Source organism: Chinchilla lanigera, unplaced genomic scaffold, assembly GCF_000276665.1.
Source record: "Chinchilla lanigera isolate Chin_1 unplaced genomic scaffold, ChiLan1.0 scaffold00111, whole genome shotgun sequence".
In the NCBI taxonomy this organism is placed as follows: Eukaryota; Metazoa; Chordata; class Mammalia; order Rodentia; family Chinchillidae; genus Chinchilla; species Chinchilla lanigera.
Genome location: NW_004955512.1, coordinates 4,385,131 through 4,411,753, shown reverse-complemented (window position 1 = coordinate 4,411,753; position 26,623 = coordinate 4,385,131). Strand labels below are relative to the sequence as shown.

Here is a 26,623-nt window from a genome sequence, read left to right as displayed (position 1 = left end):
GGATTTAGCTCAGCGGCAAAGCGCCTGCCTGGCAAGCGCAAGGTCGTGAGTTCGGTTCCTGGTACCGGAGAAAAACCAAAAAAAAAAAAAAACAAAAAAAAAAGACAAATTATCCTTTTATTATCTACCTATCTGCTTGAGAAAAAAGAAGTCAAGGAGACAATTGCCCTATATATATGGACATCCTTTATATTCATATTCCAGAAAAAGAAAACTTGAAGCCAGGGAATTGTTAGAAGTAGACCAGATGCTCTCTAAATCACTTGAAAACTATCTACCCCAAACTCCTTCTTCATTGATAAGGTTTTGAGATGTAAACACAATTATGTCACTGAACAAATGTCATTGATAATAAATGTCCAGATAATAAAAAGCAGGGCAAAAATAAAAGTTTCATCACATTCAGTCCAGTGTTCCCTCCCAGATAGATTCTACCAACCCTTCCAAAAAAGGAAAAAGGATGCATTCCAGTAAATGAATTGCTTCTAAAATGTAGACCTGAGGAAATAGACCTAATGTGAAGCAAGAGAAACCTGAAACTTCATCATAAATTTTACAAATGTATCTTTAGAAAGAAAGTGAATGAAATCAATAGAGCTCTACAACTAACTTTAAAGGCCCACGGGTAACCAAAACAAGTAGAATGCAGTTACCATCTGAGAGAGAAACAGTGATATGCTGGAAAAACTATTGTTAGGACCAATTATATTTTTGCTCGAAGATATAGTCAAAGTGGATCATTAAATTAAGTCATTAAACTGAAAGAGGTGCAATACACTTATAGATTCTAGGACCCAATCTTAACCTTAAGAGACTTTCCAACATAAACAAGATAAAACATACTGTAATGATTGAACAGTGGAGATGTGGGGGAAATTGACAGTATCTTCATAAGAGTCTCAAAAACTATGATTACTGGAATTGAAAATGGAGAGAAGAATGGAATAAATGGGAATGGAATGGGAAAGGGAGGAAGATTAGCACACTGATTTGCCTTAGAGATGATTAATGATTATCCATATGAGCACAGCCTGAGCTGCCCCTGGCTTTCTGTTTCTCTGCAGAGATATAATTAAGAATTGCACATTATGCACCTTAATGGAATTCTCTTCTCCTTAAAAAGAAACAATAAAGCAAAATAATACACTGACAATTTTTAACTCTCCTTGAATAAATTAGTATTTTCCTGGTCAGTAGGCATAGTGTTTTGTTTTGTTTTGTTTTCTTCATAAACATTGACAATTTTGGAATGAGATCCCTGTCCACTAGGGATATTTCTACCAGTGTTTTGGTTTGTTCCACAATTTTAAGTGCTGTCATCTAGTGCACATAATATCCATTAAAATGTTTTTAGATCAATATCATAATGCAAACATTTGATGTTTTACAGTGTAAGACCTATTTTAAAATATAGAGATATACAGTATCCAGTTAAGAAGCAAAAGACTTTAAACAATAATTTCTAAATGATTTAAAACCTGGACAAATACATAATCCAACAGGTCAAAGGCCAGGACTTCTGCCATCTTTCCTATTTAAAAGAGGGATCCACAATCAAAGCAATTATGCTATTACTATGAACATAGTCTGTGGTTTTAATCAAAACTGTACATCATACTATTTTCATTTATTTCATGGAAAAATTCACATTTGTAAGAATGCTACACTTTCCTCCAAATAGAAAACTCAAGAAATTCCATTCAAGATCGGATTTCAACATCAGCACACGCAGTTATCAACCTTTAAATTTTCATAATACTGTTTTTGAATAGACATAAACAACCCATTTTACATAACATCAGCTCACACACTCATTCAGTGCCTACTCATTCAATAAAATGTGAAATAGAATCTTTTTCATGCCCCAAACCTCATTTGCAATAATGAGCAACAGTTAAGCAAGAAAAGCTTCATAATTAATGTCAAATTGGCCTTAAATTAAGGCTTGTAGCTGAGACTTCTAAAAAGTCTGTCCTGTCACCTCTTTTGCTAAGTGGCACTATAGTATCCAAAGATTAAAAACCACTCCATTTTTTCTTAAAAATGTAAATTTTAAGTCATCTTTAATCAAGACCAGTGTGCTGAGGTTATGCTTTCTGATTGTTTTCCTGGTATGGGAAACACATCTCTTCAGCCCCGGGGGGGCTTATGTGTGGTTTCTACATTATGATGACTCTAGTTGAAATGGACAATCCACTGTCTCATTGTGCCATCACGGGCCCAGTAAATGAATAATACACAGGGAGACAGGAAAAGGAAAGCAGTCCTTGTTGAATGGCTTCGGACTTAACCCACAAAACCAACTGGGACTCTTTTGAAGGGACCCGTGGCCACACAGCCATTTCTGAGATTTCTTACAAATTGACAAAACTCACCTCCCAGTACCAATCTGAGCCCCTCTGGAATCCATAACAAAGGGAAAACTAATACTATCAATTTGGTTTTTCTTTAAACTGTTGATTTTTTTTCTTTCATTAATACTGGCTTTTAATACATTGCATTAATATATTACTTTTCCTAATTATCAATTATTTTGGTGAACCATAAATTTTGTAGTCAAGATGATTGTCTGGCTAGCCTCATGTAGACCCAGCCCTGTTCCATCCACCTGTGAATGCACAGAAGGTGTTTGTTTGACAGAGTGCAGGAACTGTCTTCCAGGCCTCTCAGAGCTTTGGGCATTTGCTGACCCCACCCAAACTTTTTAAACTATCTTCCTTCCAAAAGATACCACCCTGGGTTATCATTTCCTAAAGTTTCTCTTGGTACATCTATTTTAGATTATCATTTTGCTCATGGCCCTGTGTTTTCACAATTTCCCTGTAAGCAATTCAAGAGCAAAGAGTGATTAGGGAAACTGATCCATTCACACGAGGGGCATGAATGGATGAATGATACTTTCAAGTCTCTGGAAGAAATGTTCATTTTCTCCAATAATGTTTTCTGTAAGATGACTCAGGGAGGGTGGTACTCAAAGAATCAAAAAGAATAATAAACATGTCTGTAGATTAGCAGTGTAATGTGTAATTCATGGCATTCATTTTGGACCAGAAAGACTCAAACACACTTGGATGAACACCTCCTCATACTTAGAGACCATTTGTTCAGATTTTACTTTGTTTTTCTACTGGATTGGTTTTTTGTTGGATCTGGGGTTTTGTTTTGTACCGAGGATCAAACACAGGGCACCCATCACTGAGCTATATCAAACTTTTTTTATTTATTTGGAGCCAGCATCTCACTAAAATGCCCACACAGGACCCAAATTTTCTATCCCCTGCCTCAGTCTCCCTTAGTGTTGGAATGGACCACCACACCTGACTTGTGTTCTTTTTGATTGAAGGGTTTAGTCGATATTTTCTTTATTCAAAGATGTGCTTGAGGGGCTGGGGATTTAGCTCAGCAGCAAAAGCGCCTGCCTGGCAAGCGCAAGGTCGTGAGTTCGGTTCCCGGTATCGGAGAAAATCAAAAAAACAAAACAAAAAAAAAAAAAACAACAACAAAGATGTGCTTGACACTTTGAAGATATCAATGCGTAATACAACAAGCATTGTTAATTTCCTACCACTTTGTTTGTAACTCTGTATTGTCTGTACTGTTCTTTTGCTATTTTATAGAAGTTGTCTGTCTGTTAATGTTTTCCTCCTTTTATTTTTAAAATTTAAAAAAAAAAAAAGATGTGGTTGATCAGAAGGCACATCATTACCTCGTAGAACACCTTCCCAGATGTATTCTGGCCGACTTTAAAAAATTACTGAAATGGAGAAAACGTGTCTGAAAATCTAAGAAAGCCGCAACACATTCTGGGCCTGTGCTCCTTGAAGCCACCGCTGCTGCTGCCCAGTGCCCTGTGTCCCCCGCCGGCAGAGGACTTGGCACAGGCTTGTGCTCCTGTCCCCACCGAGTCTCGTCACAGTTGGTTTAGCAGTGACACAGTTTTTTTGTCACTTCTTCCCCACTGCTTTTTGGAGGCAGAAACTATGTTTTCTTTGCAGAGAAGAGCACAGCTCACAAATGTTTTTCATAAGCATTCATCAATCAGTGGATGAATGAATGGCCCTTCGTATCTCTACAGATAACACATTTTCTGCACAGAAACATCTGCAAACTATTGAAGGATAATTATCCAAATAATTTTAAAAATTAAGTGCACTTTTGTTCATTGTAGAAAATGTATCCAGTGTGTATGTTGATGTTTCCCTTCTTACACATCCACTTTCCACCCCTTCTCTTTTTCCCTCTAGGGGTTCTTTAGGAGGAGCCAGCAGAACAATGCCTCCTACTCCTGCCCTAGGCAGAGAAACTGCTTGATTGACAGGACCAACCGAAACCGTTGCCAACACTGCCGACTGCAGAAGTGTCTTGCCCTAGGAATGTCGAGAGATGGTAAGGGGTTTACCTGCCTATTTCTTACTTGAGGGTTTTCAAATGGATGCTTCATTCGGTCTCTTTAAACCACTGGAAGAATTTAAATGAGGGAAATGGGGATAAGAAGAAAAGGGAACCATAGTGCAGGTAATGAATTAAGAGGCAAAGTTAAGAATGCTATATAATATAGAATATTGCCTATAGAATAAGAAGGGAAGACTGCACTGCATCTCATGGACCAACCTGTGCCATCTGGATGAACTAAAAGCTACACGGGCCTAGGTTGGGCGTGACCATACATGACGTTTACCAGGGAGTAAGGTATGTCCTGAGATGTGAGACTTTCAGAGCTAAAACTGGAAAGTTCCCAGCAAACAGGGACCATGCAGTTCCTGGGAAAATCTTACTGGTATACAAATTGCTTAGAGGAAAATGCCACGCAGCAGAATACGGATGTATAGGAAGCTGGCAAGCTTGGCTGGCTGTTCATAGGTACCCAGTTAATAGTTTGCACCATTCTAATCCATGGTAGAAACTGTGAAAGCTACAAGGCTTAGAAGGTGTACGTAGGAATCAGGCAAGGTGGCACATCCCTATAATCTTAGGATTCTGGGAGGCTGAGATAGGCGAATCACTAGATTGAACCCAACCTGGCCAACTCGCCAGCATAGCAAGACCCTGTCTCAAAATAGAAATCCAAAAGCCTAGAGATATTATTGGGTGTATAGGTTCTAGATTCAATCCCTAGTACTGAAAAAAAAATCTTCCAGGAAACAGAAGAATCTATAATAATGTTGCTCAGTGGTAGAGCACTTGCCTAGCATGTGTGAGGCTGTGGGTTCAATTCCCAGTATCCCTCCACCAAACAATAAGGGTTGTATAGACAGTGTACACAAGTGCACACTCCTCCTCCAGGCCAACAAAATTGGATAGCCTGGCTCCCCACCCAAAAGAAGACAAACTCAAATAAGATGAACAAATAATTTTACTAGCTTCCATTTTTCAGCACTCATATACATTAATTCTTTCCCCATTGAGATTAGACAGTTCTCACGTAGAAGATTATAAATGGCCCTGAGTTCTGGGGCCATTTCTGTCTTGTTTCCACGGTATCCTTAAGGTCTGATTAAAAGCAGGTGCATAAGCATGTACTGAATGAACAATGGAATTCTTTTCCACCTCTAATTGAGAGACAGATAATGTCCTGATAACTCAGTCTTTTTATGTGAATCACGGTGGAGTCTGTGCCTCCAAAATAAATACAAAGACAGAAACTTCCAAGTTTAAAAATTATATATATGTAATTGATATGCACTTTCCCTTAGTATAAAGGGATATAATGTGTTATTATGGTTCTTTTTTTTTTACCTGTGCTCTAATTTACAATCAACCTAAAATTATCTTGTACAAATATGTACCTCTAAGACAAACTGGATCAAAAAAAAATTAGAAAGAATTTGACCTTCAGAATTATAGTTCATAAACAGCTTCTAAAGCTACAGATCAAGTCTCCAAAACTTCCCTATTAGCTAAATTTTTTGTTTTATTTGTCTTCCCTGGGCTCACTAACCACATAAATTTACTCCTAGGGTAGATTGACAGTGCTGTGCTGTTTTTACATAACAGAGGCAAATAAAGGGGAGGGTTACGTGGTTTTCAGGATTTATTTAGAGAAAATCTATGGGAATTACACATGATGACTTTGCACTTCATTTCTCCCATATGAAGGCCACATATCAATTAACAGTATCTAGAAAACCCCACTACTAATTGCACAACGGGTAAGCTACTGGATATATAGATGTCCCTCATTTAACAACCTACCTGTTTAACAGCTGTTTGGACTTAGGACCTGCTTCTCAGGCTTGTTACCCATCTTTTTTTGTACACTTCTGTACATCTTGTTTACAGGGCCTTAATGTCTTTTTTTGTACAATAGACCTTGTTTACTGTACTGTAATTTTTGCTAATCATACAGATGATATAGTGGAGCACTGCAGTTTTATGTTCTGATATATACCATAGTACTGCATGTAAGAGTTATGCAAATAAAAACAAAGTCATCAAGTTGTAGCGCCTTTGGCCGTTTCTTTGCTCTGAATATTGTAATGTATGTACTATAGACAATTCCTCACTTAGCGACCAAGTCACTTAACGACCCAGTGGAGGGAACGGGACTTGGTCATTAAACAAGGAATGTCTATATTTATTTTTGTGACCTTTTCCTACAGTCAAAGAAAGATCTCTTCTGGAATGGCAGGTCTGCGGTCTGTGCCAGACAAGACACGACTCTATGTCCCAGGGCACAATCAGCAGACTCAGGGTCTTCAACCCACCAAGTCTAAGAGATTTGTTAATCCCATTACCTAAAGAAATGTGTTGAGAGTATTACTTAATGTATACAGCCACAGTCTGTTCTCAAGGAGGACGAAACTTACTGCAGCACGTACTCTTCTATGCAGATAAAAGCGACACAATATCTTAGGACACTGGGGAGTAAGGACAGTGCTCCATTTGAACTTTAGACCCAGAGGCCATCCTCAGATGGCCTGCAACATCTCCCCAAGTGCCTGCTAAATACATCTTTCGTCAAACTAATCATGAAGAAAAATGATAGGGGTAGGAGTGGTAGTTGGAAATGTGAAGAAGTGGCTCAAGAAGATACACACAGCCTCTCTGTCTGTCTGTCTCTCTCTGTCTCTGTCTCTGTCTGTCTGTCTCTGTCTGTCTGTCTCTCTCTCTCTCTCTCTCTCTCTCTCTCTCTCAGAAAAAAGCCTCTTCTTTACCATGTCAAATAGAGGAAGTTAGCCACAACCTTGATTATAAAGAGTCCATTACACCAAACAAATCATACTAATACCTGGAGGTTGATCAAGCTTTAGCAGCTGTTGAAAAGTTATGCCAAGAATATGGTATTGAATTCAAGAGTCTTGAACTTATGGTGCATTCACAGTGTGTAGTCAGAAGTCCAAAATGACAGTTGAACTTTTTCCCACCACTCTTTTTATATCCCTTTCGTCTACTCACTAAGCAAATACTTTCAAAGTGCTTTAGCAGTATTACCAAAACCAAGGTGAAATATCGTCACTCTTAGCTCGTTTACAACCCTCTCCCTTCCCTCAGAGACGCAGTAGAGCATGTTCACTCCATTTTATACACTTTTGTACAATTTAATTAGAATGTTTTAAAATCTAGACTGTGTCCTTTTCAATGGCACACCTATATAAAAAGACAGAGGTTGCCTACAAGGACAGGTTGCATAGATCAAGCTTCTTCTGTTCACTATATCGTCCAACCACATGTCACCATTTAAATCATTTGCATTTCAGTTCATTACAATGAAATAAGACTTAAAATTTATCCTTTAACCACACGAGCTGTATATTAACTGCTTGACAGCCACATGTGCTTGTGGGTACGATACTGGAAATTATAAAGAACATTCTTTCAACCCTAGAAGTTCTGCTAGAGAAAAAGTAGGAAATGACGGAGTTCAAAACAATAGTGCTGTGTAGACTGAGACTTCTAATACATAATCTAGATCACTAAAGGGGGACAGGCATATCTCTGAAGCTGAAAAGTTAGATTTAGACCAATTTAACTGGTAAGCAGAAAGATATAAGTATGAGGAATTTCATGATTGAAGGGAGTAAGATAGGATAATTTCCCAAAATGGCCATACAAAGCCGTACAGCTGGGTTATCTTAAATCCAAAAATACCTGTCCAGGTGTCATATAATAAGTAGAAACCTTTGAAAGGCAATGACTTTATGTTTCAGCTATTCTGAAAACTTCCATTCAAGTGAATCCTACATTCCAAGTAAAGATGAAGTGATTTCTGATACTTCTGCATGAAATTATTCTTTGTCAACATGAGATTGAAATGGGCATTAAAAGCATATCATGAACAAACACCATCATTACTGAATATTTATAAAGTACATGCAATGTATACAGAATTGTGCTCGTTTCTTTATAAGAGGTAGCAGTTTAGCAAGAGGTGGTGTTGATACTCAAGTGAATGTCATTAATGGAATAATTCAAGTTTGAGAGGGGCAAACACTTAACATACATGCTAGTCTCGTCAATGAATAGTGATAAGAAGAACAAAAATACTTAAAAATATAATAGCAGTATGGCCTTTATTGAAGCAGGTCTATGAATGCAAGAAACGTATTTATGAATAGTGACAAAGAATTATTTATATGTCATGAATGTTTGGTAGCTTTATTCTTGCCATGCACTGTAATTCTTCCCCAAATATGTCAACAGTTTTATTGCAGAAAGAGATGTAAAACTGAAATACTGATGAGCCAGTGTTTCTGAATTGAATGGAAAATTCATTCTAAGATGGTATTACAGGCATTGTTAGGGAAGTCCTCGGTTTGGGATGAACTTGATAATTCTAAAATGTAGTGGAGCTTTAAGTTGTTTCTTTCTAAACATACATTGTTCTATGAACTAATAAGTGGATTTCTTAGAGAAGGCATATCTTTTCTCTGTTGAATTTTTAGACTTTTAGCAGAGCAGAGCCCATGGCAGCAGACTTTTTTTGACATTATTAGCTCTAATTATGATGACTGTGGTTAGCACCATAATTCTGCCTGCGTCAGCAGCAGGTCAGCTCTTGGGGTCAGCAGTCACCAGTGGCCATCTGGGGGGACTGAGGAAGCACAGACAGCGTTCATGTACTTTGACGCCAGCTAGCTCAGGAATCCCCCTGTCAAGCTAAGGTACCTGATCTCATGCATCCTTTTCAAATCCATTTGTATTACGTGTGTTAACATCATCTTGATCCAGGGCAGGTCTCCTGACTATGAGTCCAGAGCTGGGAAACGTGCCTGCCCAGAATGAAAAGAAATAGGTGAGAGGAATTATAGTCATCAATACAACAAATCTGCTGCAAGGTGTATTTCACCCAAATATAGAGCATATAGAAACCTAAAGCAATGAAAATTGTTTTTACAATAAACACTACATTTCTGTTTCCAAATTAAAAGAGTTTCTCATTCTAAATTCTAGTTCTTGGAAACTTTAAACAAATATATGCACAACTATTCCATCAAAATAAGTCAGAAAGTAGATCTGCACTTCCATAGACCCCAAAAAAGTAATCTATAGTGATAGAAATAGTGCTTGTACTCACCTTTGTAACTCTGCAACAAACAGCTGCTCTGAACCTACATGAATGGAAAGGACAAAAGGGTGCAGATAAAGAAGTGTGTCACGGCATTTGCTTGGGGGAAGTAATCTTTCTGAATCAATATTTGTTATCATTTACTTTTCATCATACAAAAAGGCTTTATTCCCCTAGAGAATAATATAAATTATTTGGAAAGGCTCATATGAATGTACAGAGAAAGCTTTGCCTAATAGTTACTGTAGAATTCTACTCAAAGACAAACTGGAAGTATCACTGCAGTTTGCAAGTAAATAAAGTTGTCTCCAAGAAACAAAATCTAATAAAGGCAGTGTCTCTACAAACAAAGTGAAACACAATGACTTCAATGATTCAAGACCCAGTAGAAGCAAGAACTGAGATGGAAAGGAGACTCTTATGGGAATTAATCAAATTGCTTGTCTTCATTCATAAAAATTACTGGATAATTACCACTTCATTTTCCTACTTAGCATCAGAAAGCCAGAATATAAGACCTTTTTTTGTTTTGAAAGATTAAGGAGAAATAGACAGAGTTCAAGCTGTTCTATTTCCAGCCCTCACACCTAGTTTACAGCTGGCCAGAAGGAGGAAAATGTATGCCCCTTCACCCGGAAGTGTATGCAACCCTTGCATTTACTTCCTGCTCATCAGAGTTTAATCACATACCCATATCAGTCAAGAAATGCATCCCTTCTTAACAGTCCATGTGCAGATAAAATTTGGTAGCTCTATACCCAATGGAAGGAGAACAGGAATTTTGGTGGAATGTTGTAGGGAGTGAATAGCAGCTCCCTCACAGCATGAATGTCTACTGTGGTCCTCTTCAGCTAGAAAATTCTCAAACACTTCACACTTTAGTTATTCTCAGAAAACAACTTACCTTAGCATCTGAATCCAGGAGCTAGACCTTTTTCCGCCCTCTGTTTGCTCCTTTCTACATTCTCTGAGCTCCCAGTGCCAGGTGGTGATAAGAACACTGCCACCAAGGAAAAGAAAACAGAAATGCAGAGGGGAGCCTCCAAGCTTGTCATAGTCCCCACCATTTGTGAGAGGTGAAGAGTGTGGGACAGTTCAGGCCAGGTAGCCTGGAGATGCAGGATGTTCACAGGCTGAAAATGAAGGTGACAACTTGTGAGGGAAAACGCCAGAATCCATAACAGTGCAGGAGGTTAGACTTCATGAGTTAAGCAACAACATATTGAAATATTGAAATGCATGTCTCTTTATATTACTCTATGACTATTTGCAGAGCCTCTTCTTCATTTTTCCTCAGAATAGCTGAGAATTTTGCCAGAAGAAATGGACAAAATAAAACTTGGAGCTAGTAGAACAAGGAAAGGTACTGACTTGGTTCCTTTGCTAGGCATTGGATGTACAAAGTTACTGCTTTCCAAAGGTCCTTATCTTTTATCCCCAAACCCAACAGAAGGTAAATGATGCATTTCAATTAAAATTAGGTTCATCACACTGCCATATTTCCTTGATCTTGCCCAATACTCTATTTGCAAATGAGTTCTAAAAGTGAAACAACAGGATCCTTTCTGATGATTATTGGCATCCCAATAATCACATTACCTAGGAGAGAAAACTTGTAATGAGCATTAGTAAACATTTCAATAGCTGGTATTAGCTGCTAGTGAGTGTGTGTGTGTGTGTGTGTGTGTGTGTGTCTGTGTGTGTGTGTCTGTGTACTGCACAAGTGGAAAAGAACGAGAAAATATACCTCTGACCTCATGGCAATGAGCAAAAACACAAATGCTTTTATTTGTCCCATCTTAGTGCTCTATGTTGGATCCTAAATGTCCCCCAGAGGTTTGTGTTAAAACCTTGGCCCCCAGGTTGTTGCTGTTGAGAGGTGATGTGAACTTGTAAGAGGGGGTGCATAGGGAGAAGTCTTAGGTCCTAGGGGTGCACCTGTGAAAGGGATAAGGGAAATCAAGGCCTTTCTCTTCCTTCTTGTTTGCTCCCCTGCCATGAGATGAGCAGCTTGCTGCACCGTACCCTCCCTCCATAACTTGCTGTCCCATCACAGATCCCAAAACAATGGGTCTCACAAGCCATGGACTACAACTTCCAAAACTGACAGCCAGCACAAACACTTGTCTTTATAAATTAACTAGGCTGGTACTTTTTACAGTGATGGGAAGCTGATTAACATGCTTAGATTTAGTTCTTCATTGACAAAAACCAGTAAAAATGCCCCCCCAAATTTATCCTGTTACTAACTGTAGAGTGCAAATGAAAGTTGTGGTGCTACAAGTTTGTCTACTTGATGTTGAAGGAACAAATATCCATGACCGTATGTGGTTAATCAGAAGGATAACCACAAGCCCCGTATTCTGTTTTTTCTCCAACCCAGCTGTGAAGTTCGGAAGGATGTCCAAGAAGCAAAGGGACAGCCTGTATGCAGAGGTGCAGAAGCACCAACAGCGACTGCAGGAGCAGCGGCAGCAGCAGAGCGGGGAGGCAGAGGCCCTCGCCAGGGTCTACAGTAACAGCATCAGCAATGGCCTGAGCAACCTGAGCAACGAGACCAGCGGCACTTACGCCAATGGGCACGTCATCGATCTGCCCAAGTCTGAGGGGTACTACAGCGTGGATTCTGGCCAGCCATCCCCCGATCAGTCAGGACTTGACATGACTGGGATTAAACAGATAAAGCAAGAACCCATCTATGACCTCACATCGGTACCTAACTTGTTTACCTATAGCTCTTTCAACAACGGGCAGTTAGCACCAGGCATAACCATGAGTGAAATCGGTAAGTGGATATGTCCTCCAACTTTTGTTTCTTGGAAATTCTGCTTTGAAGATGCATTATCCTAATTAGTGAGGCCATTCTCTTAGATCTAAGTGGAACTACTTCTACTGAGAAAATAAAATGATTTTAAAATATGCCCTAATAAAAATCATTGTTCCTTTGCCCCTTGAAATAAAGGCTTATTTCAAGCAAAGGAAAAGAGAAAAAATTATAAATAGAAAGATGCTATCTGTAAAGAAAGAACAGATGCTATCTGTTGAATTTGGGTTCTCACCAAAGGAAAAAAATGTTATTGGTATAAACAGGAAAATTTCAGCAAGTATCCAAAGCAACGCTATTCAAAGTGAAACAGCAAAAAAAGGCATAAAAACAACATGGAATAACCAAATGAACAGGGCCCTACTCTCGATGTAAGGTGACTAGAGGTAGAACTTAGCAAATGATTCCTGTTTCCCTCATTGTAAAAGCAGGATAGACTGGTAAAGCTCTCGGAAATCTATATTCAAGGATTCTAAATGATAGCAATGAAAAGAATATGGTCTGGAAGGTGACAGCACACAAGAATGACAAATAAGCTAGTAACAGCATGACAGAATTGGCAACCTGATCTTCCTCCCAACGCGACGCCCTTCAGTCCCTCCGGGCTGATCTTGAAGAGGCCCCGTCCTCCGCGAGCTCTCTTCTGACCTGTTGCCACTTTGTCTCACCCCATTACTCTCAAGAGTCTACTGAATGTTTAACCAGTTAATCTCATTAACTAACTGCCATAAAAATATTGATGTAGGTTTAGCTCATTACCCTCCTGGGTGACAGAGTCACACATGCACAGCAGCAGGAAGAGCTGAGCCCTCTACCGGCCTCTACCGTAGCATTCAGTGCACCGGGGGTGGGGAGCAGGCCCGAGTCAGGACCTCTAAGGCTCCTCACTCCCCAGCCAAGAGGCAGCACAGCACAGTCACCATGGGCACGGCTCCCTGTGTTGAAATCCTGGCTCTATGGTTTATTATTTCAGCCAGAGCAAGTTTCTCTTTCCCAGGTTACACCTCTTTAAAAAGGAGAAAGTATGAATTCATAGTTCACAGGGATGTTATAATATTTACAACACTTGGCAAGCACTCAATGATTCTTGCTATTATCATTTGGATGCCATGTGCTTAGTCACCTTCTTAATAGGGACCTACAGCCCACATGCATTTTAAATTAAGTTACTGCAAACACCTAGTGAAATCCACAGCTATATTCTTGGCTGCCAGTACTATCTGGTTGCAGAAATGATGTTCCAGGTGAACCTGGAATATTCTTTCTCCCTTGTAGCAGTTCAGCCCACTGACAGTGAGTAAAGTTGACAAAGCACCTGGAACAATTTTCACACCTGAGAGACACAGAGAACTAAATCTGCTATAATAACAAAAATATTCAATTATTGCTATTATCCATAATATTTTTACCTATTACAGCTGCTTCACCGACATCTACTTTCCACAAACATCTTTAAGAATAAGAAAAAATATGATTCCCATTTTACTACAGAAACAAATGTCTCTGGACGTGTCAGTGTCCTGTGGTCACTCCATGATGGAGCCTAAGTCCACTCCCAGCACTCTGATTCCAGTATCTTTGTGTTATCAGTTAAGCTCCTACTTGCTAGGGGTTTCACACTTATGACCTTCACTGTCACCTAGTAAAGATGAGCTTTTTAAGTGGAGGCGTCTAATCCTTCTAAGAGAGCATGTGAAAGAAGAAAATTTTAAAAGCCACCGCTTTTTGGCATTTATACTACTGAATATCTAAGTTCTTGACTATGCTATTGGCTCAGAACATGTTTAAATGGCAATAAAACAGAAACTCACCATTGCTGGACAATCTTCTGCCCCCTACCCAAACGGAAAGTATTCTAAAGGTACAGAAATCACAGTTTCCTTATGATTCAACACCAGTAGAAAGGATTATAGATGGAGAGCTACTGTCAAAACCATCAGGTCTGGGTTACCCTGGACAAGTCATTTCCCATCTGCAGCTCTCAGTCTATTTTTCTATAAGCTGATAGAGTGGGACTAGACAATCTCATGTCCAGACTTTCTGTAGACACTGACAAGCAAAACGAGCTAGCATATATTTTCCTTACTTGAAGATATCATTAGTCTATATAGATCTTTATGTATGCTGTAAATATTGGAGGCCTCTTTCATCAGCTTTAAGCAGCATAATTAGATTGTCTTGTGAGTGCTTTCAAATCTAGCGGATGGATAAGCCTCAATAATTGGCTTTCTTCAGATTTTATTAAAACAGCAATGCCACCTAGTGGACACAAACCCATTTGGTGAGACCAAATATAGGTACCTGTGGCAAGCCACAAAGTGGGATAGGCTGTCTTTCCACACTATGCAAAAAATCGCCAGTCATTTCACCAAAACACTAAGACCATGAGTATCATTGGGCAGCAAGTCATCATGGCATGGTGTGGCTAAGAGCACTGGTTCTAAGCCAAACTGCAAAGTTCAAAACTTGGCTGGGCCTTTTCTTCTAGACAATTTACCTGACCTTGCTGAGTCTCAGCTGTAAACCTGGACCAATAAAAGCCTCGTGTCTGTATGGGGGGAGGGGGTTGAGTAATTTAATATTTCATGACTTCTTAGGACAGCATCTGCCATGTTAGACATTATCATTATTAATGATATAATTGGTATTCTCATCATTTACTGGTTATTGGTGGTGATATAATTACCTTTTATTAGCAACTCTTGTCCTAACCAAGTGTCTTATAGTTCATGCTCGTAACAATCTTAGTATGCCTGCTATGTGTTTGCATGTCCATTTTACAGGTGAAAATACTGAGGCTCAGAAGTCACATAGTATTAAAAACAAAGAACACATGTGTGCCCAGGTCTAACTTTCAACAAAACCCATTCTTTTAACCTTTATAGTTTATTTCTGTGCACCAAAGCTAGTCCCTCCCAAGTCAACTGGCATTCCCACCACAGAACACCTTTGATATTTGCTGCCTGTGCCATCTCCCTCTAGGTGTTGGAAACTGAAGCTTACAGAATCTGCGGGTTCACATCTTGACTTGATTTCATTAATGGGCATCTCAGCCAATCTGGTTGATGACAAAGTGTCGTAGAAAGAACCCCATGTAGACAAATGAGAAAATACGATTTTAGCCACATCATTATAACTGGGTGAACTTAAGGTTATATTATACCAAACACTTTCTGACTTCATTCCAGGCTTCTAGAAGTCATGATCTGGTCGTTTGGCTCCTAGGATCATCTTAAAAACAAATTTTTAAATTTTTATCTATAATGTTTGCTTAGACGCCATCCATCCATTTATTTAAATTGTTTATTTACTGGTATGAGTCTGCAATGCATAGTAACTAAGTTCAGCGTGAAGAATGGCTACGTACACAGGGCGCATCTTAATCCCTTTTACTTCCCCTCCCCGCAGCCCTTCCCTCACCCCTCATGCCCAGGCCTCCTTTCTGTCCCCGCAGATGGCATGTGCTCAATGCCAGTTTTTAACTTAGCCTATACAGAATAATGTGCTACTGTTTTGAAATTTTTTTTTTTTTTTTTTGGTTTTTCTCCGGTACCGGGAACCGAACTCACAACCTTGCGCTTGCCAGGCAGGCACTTTGCCACTGAGCTAAATCCCCAGCCCCCTGTTTTGAAATTTTTAATAAAAAAGGTTTAGGAATCTTAACAAAACAATATAAGCAACCGCATGCAGCTCCTCACATCAATTATACGCATGTTACTGGAGTCAAGAATATCCCCCCCAAAAAAAATGCTTTCTAACCCAGAAAAAAACCTTTCTAAAAATACACCAAAGAAACTCAGATCTCCTAGAGAGTCCGACAGTCATGCTGTATTATGATGGAATATGTGGACATCCTTGTACACATCTCAGTCAGTTTGAGCTCCATACTGACACTCAGGTCAATGGGGAAGAAACCACCCTACGGTCCAGCTGAAAAGCATCAAGTGTCAGAAAGAATGAAGGATTTCCCTAGAGCACAGAATTAGTTAATCAGTTAATTCTACCTTCAGTCATTCTACTACCCTAGATGGCAGGGCACGCTCTCGACACCTATTTTTGAAATGTTCCATGCACGCAAAACAAGCAGCACATGGTTCTGCCCTTGTCCTCTAGGAGACAGACGGTAAAGTAAATACTGGCAGCATGGGGTGGGCAGCACTGGACATGTGGGAACAACGCTGTCCTGCAGTGAGAGGGCTGGCAGGGGTCGGTGACCCCAAGCCGCCCTTCTCATCAGCCAGCTTCTCTTCCCAGAATTTTAGGAAAGGAAGACAAAATAGGTAAGAGAACAGAAACCACGTGGAGCATTTCAGGAACTGCATCCTTGTGTTTTTCAAAACCTCAAAGGAGAAACAAGTCCTGAAACAAGAAGACAGGAAGAAGTTGCAAATTAATGTTTAGGCAGCAGTTTTAACAGGACTAGGCTGGAAATGCACCTCAAGTTGGCACGTTTGTTATATCTTTGGGGAGAACATTTTGCGGAGGTTGATAGAAGAAGCTAGCTAGTGGACCTGCAAACAAGCAGAAAAGGAATGTGGAACCTCTGCGTCTCCTTCCCAACCTTGGCTGTCAGATGGTTTAGGGGACTCTGTGAGCCAAGACACTTAATGAAAGCTCACTGGAGCTGCAGGTTGACTGACAGCAACTAGGAGGTGCCAGACAAGATAATTCAGACAGCCGGGCAGCATGCTTATGAAAAAGAAAAATATCCATCAAGTGTCCTTTAGGTCTCATGCTAAAGGAGATAAATTGCCTTTTACACACATCACCTCAGTTTGATGTTCTTTTTTCTTCTTCTTCTTCTTTTTCTTTTTTGAGGCAGTGTCTCACTAAATTGCTAAAGGGCCCAACCTGAGCTTGAACTTGCAATCCTCCTCCCTCTGGCTCCCAAAATGCTGGGATTACAGGCATGTGCCATCATGCCCACCTGAGTCTGCTACTGTGTGGAGTGATTTTTCTCTCCAGCTAAAGACAAGTTAATGTGATCCCCTCTTATATAGTCTTAAACATGGTTTATTTTTGTATTCCTATGGTGCTCTATTCATAAAGGCTGGAATTGTGAGTGTCAAAAATAGAAGTAAACCTCAGTTTTTAAATGCACCTGCTACAGAAGTTGAGTATTAATAGAATAGATCACTAAAGGGGTCTGGCCTAAAAGTGATTCTGCCGAAATTGCAAAGAAATTCAGGAAATATTACTAGTGGTGTTTTATTTGGCAGGGTACTATAAAAGTTGGTGATGTTTCACTTGTTGTTTATCAATGATCCCAAGCAAGTGCTATGAGCTTAAAGCAACACTTTTAATACTATATCCTTTGTCTTAATTACTTTTCTCATTGCTGGGACAAAATATCTGACACCCAACGGTAAGGAAGGAAATGTTTATTTAGCTCACAGTTTGTGGAGGTTTCAGCCCATAATCAGCTGACTCCAAAGCAGGGTGGCATGGTGAGGGGCAACAGTTCAGGGCGGCAGAAAACAGCAAAAGCAACAAGAGCACAAAAAAGAGAGAGCAAGCCTCCTTTTCTCCCTTATATTGTATGCCCTGGGGCAGGTACAGTGCTCACGCCATATCTGTGCCCTCCTCCTGCACGGGTTCAGGATATTCACAAAGTAAAGACCCTGGTCCCCTGCTGAGTCACTTCTAAACTTCTAAACTTCTCAAGTTGATACAGTAAACAACATCCTAGAGCAGGAAGGGCACATCCTCTACACACCAGGATGTAGAACTGCTGAGTTACTTAATGAAGCTTCTGGACTTCTCAAGATGACACAATGTATAAACCATTACATCTTTTTAAAGTGATTATTTTACAACTGCTTAAAAATATTATGCACAGTTAACTACTGATGCATAAATGGTAAAGAGAATAGAAGCTGATGCGCTGTGTATTTTCTACGTCTCAGATAGCATCTGTATCAAGTACAAGGAGGCATTCAGGTTAAAAGCAACTGTCTACTACGTCAATACAACAAATACAAGGAGACCAACTAGTGAGAAAAATTATTCAAACAGTGTGAGGGAAGGAAAGTCCAGTGGCTTGTGAACTTCCATTGCCTTCCAGCACCTAAATTACTTTTTCTTTAAAAAGTAAATGACTGAATGCATTGACTAAACTTCTAAAAGGAAGGTGAGGTTGAAGGAGGGACAGCTTCTGTCTCGGTTAACAATCAATCCATATGTCAACAAAATTCAAATACTGAAAATCAACTCTAATGGTGGCCCTGCGCAGTTTTTATAATTAGCTTTCATCATCTGTGACCCCCTCATTGTCCTTTCAGATGTGCGGAGGTGCAGTCTTTAAAGGGAGTAAGTAAAGATTTTAATGGACTCTGGGTTGCATTGTTTGTTTGTCCTGCCCAAGACTTTTTAGTGCTTTCAAGATTGTAAGCTGTACTCACCCTCCATAACCCTGTAGGACTTCTCCCTCATGAGTTAAAACAAAACAGAACAAAACTCCCATGGAACCTCTTAGACCCAAGTTGCCCTGCTTCACAGAGCCCTTAGAAAACATCACTGCTGCCAATTCTTCTGTGGTAGTGAAGCAAACCGTAAGAAACTAAGACCTGCGGAGGTTAAGTGACTCCCAAAGCACAAAATAAAGTCTTGAAAGGGGTTATGTCTGACTTCCTGCATCTAACCATAGGGCTGCCATAGAGCACATCAATTTCAGGCGATTTAAGTATGTTCATCTTTTCTGATTGTACTGTAGAGGAGGTCTTTTATTTAAAAAGTTAGCTTTGAAATAAAATGTGTTCATAATACATTCTTTTTCAATTTTTTCAACTAGTTTCAAGAAGGGAAACTGTAATTTCCCAAAACTTAGACATGCACCAATGCAACAAAACAAAACACTTGTGATTCAAAGGAGCTTTCCATTATTCAATAATTAAAAAGGCGTCCTTTTAGATACTTAATTTGTTTTTGCTGCCTGTGATCCACCCCCTTTGGATAAACTCTGCTGTCATACAAATGCTATGTCAGTCCTGACAATAGAATTTTCATGAAAAAGAGACTGAAATTTATTCTGATTCATTGAAAATTTAAAAAAAAATTCATTGAAAATAAATGAGTGGTTGGACCATGAACAGAGCTAATAGTATAGATTATTGATGCCCCTTCCCAGTTCTTAAAAGAATTTGAAAAGAATTTGAAAAACAAAAATGCTAAATCTATTTTCTTTTGAGGCTTATAGACCACCCACCGGTAGATTGCTGTCTTAAGCTTAAATGATATTTTTATTCTAACAGGAGAATTATATTTATGGAAAAGATCTGAAAAAATTTAAAAGGCCTTCAAGTGACACCCTCTTGTTTGACACTGTTACCTATAACAAACCACTAGGTTTGTTCTATTTAGTGACCAAAAAAACATAAAATTGTTGACCTAAGGCAAAAAAAGTAAAATGTGCATTTGATTAAGTTTCACCCTTCAACCACTTTACTCCATTGTAGTGCCTTCCTCAGAGAGTGGATCTGAGGACCCTTGATATCATGACCAGCTAATGGGGGAACTTAAAAAATGCCTTGAGCAAGTCCACAGAGATGCCTTGGCATTAATTCAAAGTGAATTCCCTTAGAATCTCACTCTTACACTAGCAGTACAAACTAAATAGAGAATTGAGCAGTTCTCCAGATGCAGATCCTCCAATGGAGAAGGCAAGTGATAAATTAAAATTTCATTAATCATTTTGATTGAAGCTAACAGTATTTTAGGAAGAATGTGTTCAGGTATTTTTTTACATCCCTTGTGGAGAAAAGTGAATAGGGGGCATAGTTCATCCACCAAGAAGAAACGATCCTTTTTTATAAGAAAAAAAGGAATTAAAAAGTTCAGAGGCAGCTCCCTCTAGAGCTATGTACAGCCTTGAATCTCTCAGCTTTTGTGCCTTGGTGCATTCGGGCCATGGGTGCTCTTGATAATAACACGGAAAGCAAGTTTTAAAGATACACTCACCTCTCCTCCCTCCCAAGGTGTGGGATTCCAGTGAAACCACCGGTGCAATCCGTGTCTGAGACACTGCAGCCTTTGGAAAGTGCCATTTGCTGAAATGTCTAGCGAGAGCTAAAATAAGCAGCTCTGGTGGAGAAAACCCACTGAGTGGTTTGAGATCAGAGCTGCCGAAGGTCACTTGCTATTTTTGTAGCTGCAAGCTGGTCCTCGTTGTATAACATCACAGATATAAACAAGAAATTGTCGCCTTACTTGTCAGTTTACTTCTTTGTCACCAAAATAAGCAAGAGGTAGCCCGTGTTCCGCATAGAATTAGGTAATTTGGATCACTTGTTTCCAAACTATGCTTTATTTTTAGATCCATATGCAGGAAAAGTTGTTTTTCCTATTTTTTTTAAACATGTCTTCAAAATAGTTTTCTTACATCCTTTTACATCATAGTACATGTTTGACCTTTAAAAGTCTACTTAGCTCTGCAAGCTGTATCACATACATCTCAACCACGCTGTACATGACTTAAAGAGGAGATTTGTTTCTTATCCTCTGATTTATTTAATACATCACAATGGAGAATATTGAGAATGGAGTAGTCAGCGTGGAAATATGAGAGTGCAGAAATAGAGAGAAAAAGGGGGGAGAGAGAGAGGATTATCTAAATACAGTACACGCAGAAAAGGAGGAGAGAGGTTAGTTCCAGCCCCAGGGTTCCATAATTATCATACACACTATTGAGAATTATCATCAATTTTATTCCATTTCTTCCTTTAAAATTTAATTTTTTTCTTCTTACTGCCCATATCATAAGGTTAGGATTACCCTTAAGACTTTTAAGGAAGTGTGACAATTTTAACAATGTTGTTTGACATTCTTTTCATCAAAAATGAAAAAGAAGTATATTTGTTGGTACTGATCATGTTAAAGCTGTCTTGGACTTTCTTGGATTATTATTTCATTTGAGTCATACATTGTCACTTTTGGTTCCATAAAGTTAATATATGAAGTTACAAATTCTATTAATTGAATATAGATCTCGTTTTCCAACAACCCTTCCCTCAAGAAAAGTGTCAAGACCGAAGATTAAAACGAAACAGTCATTTTATGGGAAAACAAAAAGCTTTAAATGTTTGTGTATGTGAGGATGTAGAAAGGAAAGAAGCTTTTATGAAATTAACAAATAGAAACTTGGGACATGGACTTAACTGTGATTACAGACCCAATTTTTCCTTGCCTGCAACAATACTGGCACTGTACCTCCTTAGAGTTGGAAATGAATGACTGGACTGAACACATGAAATTGTTTTTCTCTCTCTTCAACATCATTTTATTAACTGCCAAAGCAGCCTTTGCCCTCTCCACGAATCGAGGAAACCGCTGTCCTTCTGAAAGTGTTACAGAATTTTAACTACCGAGAAACCATAGCTGAGTTCTCCTAACGGGTTCTGCTTCACAGCCCACATAAGCAGTCGACAGCCTCATCCCGGGGCTCAGGCAAAGCAGAGCACAGGATCCATGTGCAGCGGCTCTTACAGGTGCTGGAATTTTCTGAGTTCATTTTCTGACCCATATTCTTGGCAGACCCTTGATCTTAGCACATAGCATGTGGTTCCTTCTGCAGTGTTTATCGCCTATCCCCAAGCTAGAGAATCCGACAAAAACTGAGCTCTCAGAAATAGCTGCCATCCAACCCACGGCAGCGGATGCAGGGTGTACAATTGCCCAGAAAGATTCCATCTCCCTGCTCTGTGGCCTCAGCCTCCTTTGTCTAGACTTTCTCATGTGCTGGGTCCCTGGAGAGCACTGCGTTTACTATTACCTTTTCTATTTTCGCAGGCAAGAACTCTTGAAAGTTCCTTTGGCTCCGGGCAGGAACTTTGCATACTGTACTCATTGTCTCTCCCTCTGTCCCTTCTTTTAAAGTCCTTCTCGCCTTTTCACCATGGCAGACTCTCGCTCCAAGCGAACTGTCTCCTCTGATGTTCAGGCGTCTTTCTATCTTTCTAGTGGACAGAAGGAGCCCTCCAGCCGCACTCCCAGGAGAGCAAGTCTAGCTGTACTGTGTGCTTTATCAACCCAAGCCCTGAGAGGGCCAAGTCTGCTTTGCACCTGGCTCCCCGTGGCAATGTGGAACAGTGGAGCCCACAGAGGAGGAGGCTGTCTCCGCAGCTTTGCCCGCATGCCATGCACAAGTCTTATGCCCAAAAGAGATTTGACTTGCATTTCTTACCACAAGAGCATTGGAAAAAACAATGAGCTTGTGCCTAATGTTGATTTAAAAGCTATTCTGAGTGCTTAAGCATTAAGGATCCATTTTTAGCTTTCTCAGATCCCTTGTGAAATAAAGCAGAAGGCGGAAAGGTGTTCGGATGATTGGATGGACACCTGCCACCTAGTCTGCACTCCCTTAATACTGGTCAAGGGCTTAGTATATTTAAGGAACCCTCACTCGCTTATTGCCACGTCCATCAGCTGCTCCTGTGCGTTATCCTTCAGAATTGTCTTTATCACCGAACGCAAACTCAAGTCTTACCTGAATTCTCACAACTCCCTGGTATTTCTCTTATTCTCACTAGTGCTAGCTCATCTTCTCTGCCATGGCTATGATGGCTTTTCTGGAATGAAAACCTGACCATGTCCTGCTTCTGCTTTAACAGCTTCCACTCATTCCCTATTGTCTACAAGATGGAAGCCAAAGGTAACCTCTAGAATCCTACAAGACCAGGACTTATGCAGCATGTATGTGGGTCCCACTTTGCACCCTGGCTTCCTTTCTCCCACCTTCTCCAGGCTCCCTGTGTTGCAGACACACTGGAGTTCTTACCAGAAAAGTCAGACTTGATTTCAAAATTCCAGTTTCTAACTCTATAAAAATGGGTCCAGAGTTACTCACTCCCTCTAAACCCCAGTTGCATCCTCAGTAAGGGGGCTGGTTGTAAAGAAGGCAGGTGGTAAAGATATAAGAGATTATGTCTGATATAACTCAGCCTAGAGCTAGTTCTCTATGTGCCCTCAAGATATCATTCCCTCTACTCAATACATCTTTCTCTTCTCCATGTGACAAACTCCTCTTGATCCTGCAAGACCTATATGATCTCCACTATAGTAATTTTTTGTTTGTTTCCCCCATACTGAGTGAGAGTTTTTCTTCTTTGGGTTCCTGCAATAACTCAGAGCAATTATTACATCATAATGATAGGATGATAAAACCCTTAGAATGAAAGCAATGTCTGCTTTCAATCTATATCTTGACTGGTTATATATAGTTGCTCAAAGACTATTTGTTGACTGGACATATAATGACTCTGTGCTGGACTCTACCTTACAGTTCTTCAAGAACCCACACTCCTGAAAGATCTAGGCCAAAGGACCCACACAAATAATCACAGTTTAATGAGCCTCATTGGAATGAAGGTTCAACAGGAGGCAGAATCAAAATATACTGAAGCCAGGCCTTCTGCAGACCTACAGGGAGGCAGGGAAGCCTGTGCCAGGCACGACTGGACATTGTGCCCAAATCTGAAGCATGTGTGTTGATTTAACTTCTGTTTTTCTTACCCTGCCCATATCTTCATTATTCCAGCCCCTCCCCATACCGCAGAGAGCCCTCAGTTTTGGTGGTAGAAAGCCAGCGAATTCTTAAACTTTGGCCAACAGTTCCCAAAAGATAACCTAAAATAGCAGATAAGGATTTTTTCATAATGAAATTCTAGTTTTGTTTATGCATCCTAAAAACAATAAATTATCAACTAATCAGCATATCTTTAAAGATGAAAACAAACTACTTGGAGAAGATAAAACTTTGAAAACTGTAAAGCTATAAAGTCTTGTGTTTTCATTATATACCTACCAGAGAACAGATATATTTTTTAGAATCTAAATAATTGGACTGCCCAAATGAAATTGAAAAATGATGAACCGTGACTTTTCAATCTATTTTAATATGATGTGGAGAGTAATTCCTGCCTTTTTTTATAACATAGGAGGATGTTCAATAAAACTTTGAATATAAGATTTTTTTTAAATAAAGGACTCTGTATTATGATGAGCAATGACAGTTTAGAAATGTTCGGTGCTGAAGCCAGAAGAGTACAACTATAAGTCAGAATTCTGCAGCACTGTCTACTTCTATCAGTTTATCGTTCTGATTGAAAAACTCTAACAAATATTGAAATATTTTCTCTCAGTAGCACTGATTGCAACATCAAAGACCCCTGTTTTGTTTCTGCTGAAGTCATCACATTGCTCCCCTGATGGCAAATATAGAGAATATCTTAATAGTGATAATGGTTTATTCAGTGTTCCCAGGGTGCCAGACAATTGGCTAAGTTTTATTTACAAAGTTCATTAGATTAAGCTTGCATTTTCCATTCTGTACATCACTGAAACTCGATTTACATCACACCATATATGCCAGAAGTGGAATGGAGTGAAAATAAAGTAGCCCAAGAGCCACTTGGAGAGCTATCCTGGAAAAACAAAATATCACATAAATAAAAATTGCATTTGTAGGAGTACATTGTTAGGGATTGTGGGTTTAGCTCAGTGGTAGAGCACTTGCCTAGCAAGCACAAGGCCCTGGGTTCAGTCTTCAGCACCAAAAAATTAAAAACAACAAGAAAAGAAAAGGTACAACCTTAAACCCTTGAAAGATTTCATTTTTGTACAAGCCAGGAAAAATTACCAGGCAGAAGATGTGGTCATCTTCATTCCACACACACTCTACATGCAGAATTTGTGAGTATTTTGGTTTCTCAAGCTGTCCCCTTTTTCCATGTGTTCAAATAGCAGATGGGATTTACAAGGACCTCCTGCCAGCTCTATCCAAGTCAGGGAGCTCAGAGCAACTTTTAAGGAGGACTCTTCTATCTGGGTCTATCACTCAGCTCTCACACCTTCAAAGTCGAAATGACTGATCCTTAAGACACAATATAAAACACTCTTCATTTGAGACAAACTGCCCCAAAAGACCATTTGTTGCTACTTTTAGGAATATAATCCTTTTCTCTTTTCTAATGTTTTAAAGGAAAATGTCATTATATAAAAACCTAAAGAGTTCAGTAGAGGGGCTCCCATGTGGCAGCTTTGCTAATGATCAACTCCTAGGTTAATATTGCTGCAGCTGCACCCGTCTCTTCTTAACCGTGTCAGATGTGTACATGGCTCCAAGATCAAATCTACAAAACTAATGTCATCTGAGAAATTCTGCCTCCATCTCTTTCACTTATCCACCCCACCCCCGTCTCTATGGATAGCCTCCCATTTTCAGTTCACTGTTTAACCCTCCCTTTTATTTATTTTTTTTCAAGCGCCTTGTGCAAATGTCCTAATGCTGAGCTACCTCAATGTCTCCCAGTCTTCTCTTGTTTTAAAAATGAGCAAATACATTTATATTTTAATTCCTTCTTTCTGAAATAAAACACAGTTCGTGTGATTTTGAAAACACTTGGAACAACTCTACCTATTCATGTTATTAATGCACTTTTAGGCCCCCAAAGCAAGCAATATAGTTATGTGTTTCAAAGTAAAAATTATGTGAGTGTTTTACAACTTGTAAAACCCTAAGGCTGTGATCGAGAGAGGGAAGAGGGAAGGCAGAAAATATTTTGATTTTTAAAATTGAAAAAAAGTAATAAAGGGTTTGGAGATTTTAAAACAGACTCCAGTGTTAAAGACTTGCTAAAGCAATCAGAGAATCTCCAAAAGGCATTTCTACAGTAAACATATTAGAAACAATTTTCTTTGAGTAGAATGATTTACTGACAACCCCTGCAACTGCTATTCTTTCTCACAGACCGAATTGCACAGAATATCATTAAGTCCCATTTGGAGACATGTCAGTACACCATGGAAGAGCTGCACCAGCTGGCATGGCAGACCCACACCTATGAAGAAATCAAAGCGTATCAGAGCAAGGTACTTGGAAACAATGAGATATTTCCCTGTGATACCCCTTCTGGCTTTCTCAGCTTCAGCACTACTGACTTCTTACATCAGGCCCGTCCTTATTCTAAGGGCTGTCCAGTGCATTCTGGGATATTTAGCAACATCTCTGGTACTATCCTCAAGCAATGTAATAGCCAAAACTGTCTCTAGGTATTGCCAAATGTTCCCCGGGAGGCGTAACTGCTCTGATTGAAAACCACTATTAGAGTAATCACAGAGATCTGTGCCTTTGTCAGATGGCTTTAAGACATCTCATGGTGGTCTCTGGGGTCCAGACAAGGGCCAGGAGCCATTGAGTAATTAGAACTGCAATAGCAGTCACAGACTTACATGGCAAAAATGCAGAAAAAGCATTCTAAATTTTTTTCTTGCCCTACATATCAAAAAATGGTCCAAGAAAA

General features: G+C 39.6%; 1 protein-coding gene and 1 long non-coding RNA gene across 2 annotated transcripts in view; one reads left to right on the top strand and one right to left on the bottom strand.

The window, feature by feature from the left end:
• Rorb (RAR-related orphan receptor B) overlaps nucleotides 1-26,623 on the top strand; it is a 179,146-nt gene that overhangs the window by 129,679 nt on the left and 22,844 nt on the right. Inside the window, exons 3-5 of the mRNA XM_005408324.2 lie at nucleotides 4,245-4,386; nucleotides 11,889-12,290; nucleotides 26,071-26,192. Of these exons, the coding sequence (XP_005408381.1) occupies nucleotides 4,245-4,386; nucleotides 11,889-12,290; nucleotides 26,071-26,192 (666 nt within the window). The remainder of the gene's footprint in view (nucleotides 1-4,244; nucleotides 4,387-11,888; nucleotides 12,291-26,070; nucleotides 26,193-26,623) is intronic.
• LOC106147032 lies at nucleotides 8,515-20,368 on the bottom strand. Its single transcript, XR_001231731.1, has 4 exons — nucleotides 20,286-20,368; nucleotides 10,410-10,638; nucleotides 9,515-9,548; nucleotides 8,515-9,209 (listed from the first exon to the last, which is right to left on the bottom strand). It is a non-coding gene; the product is annotated as an uncharacterized LOC106147032 (long non-coding RNA).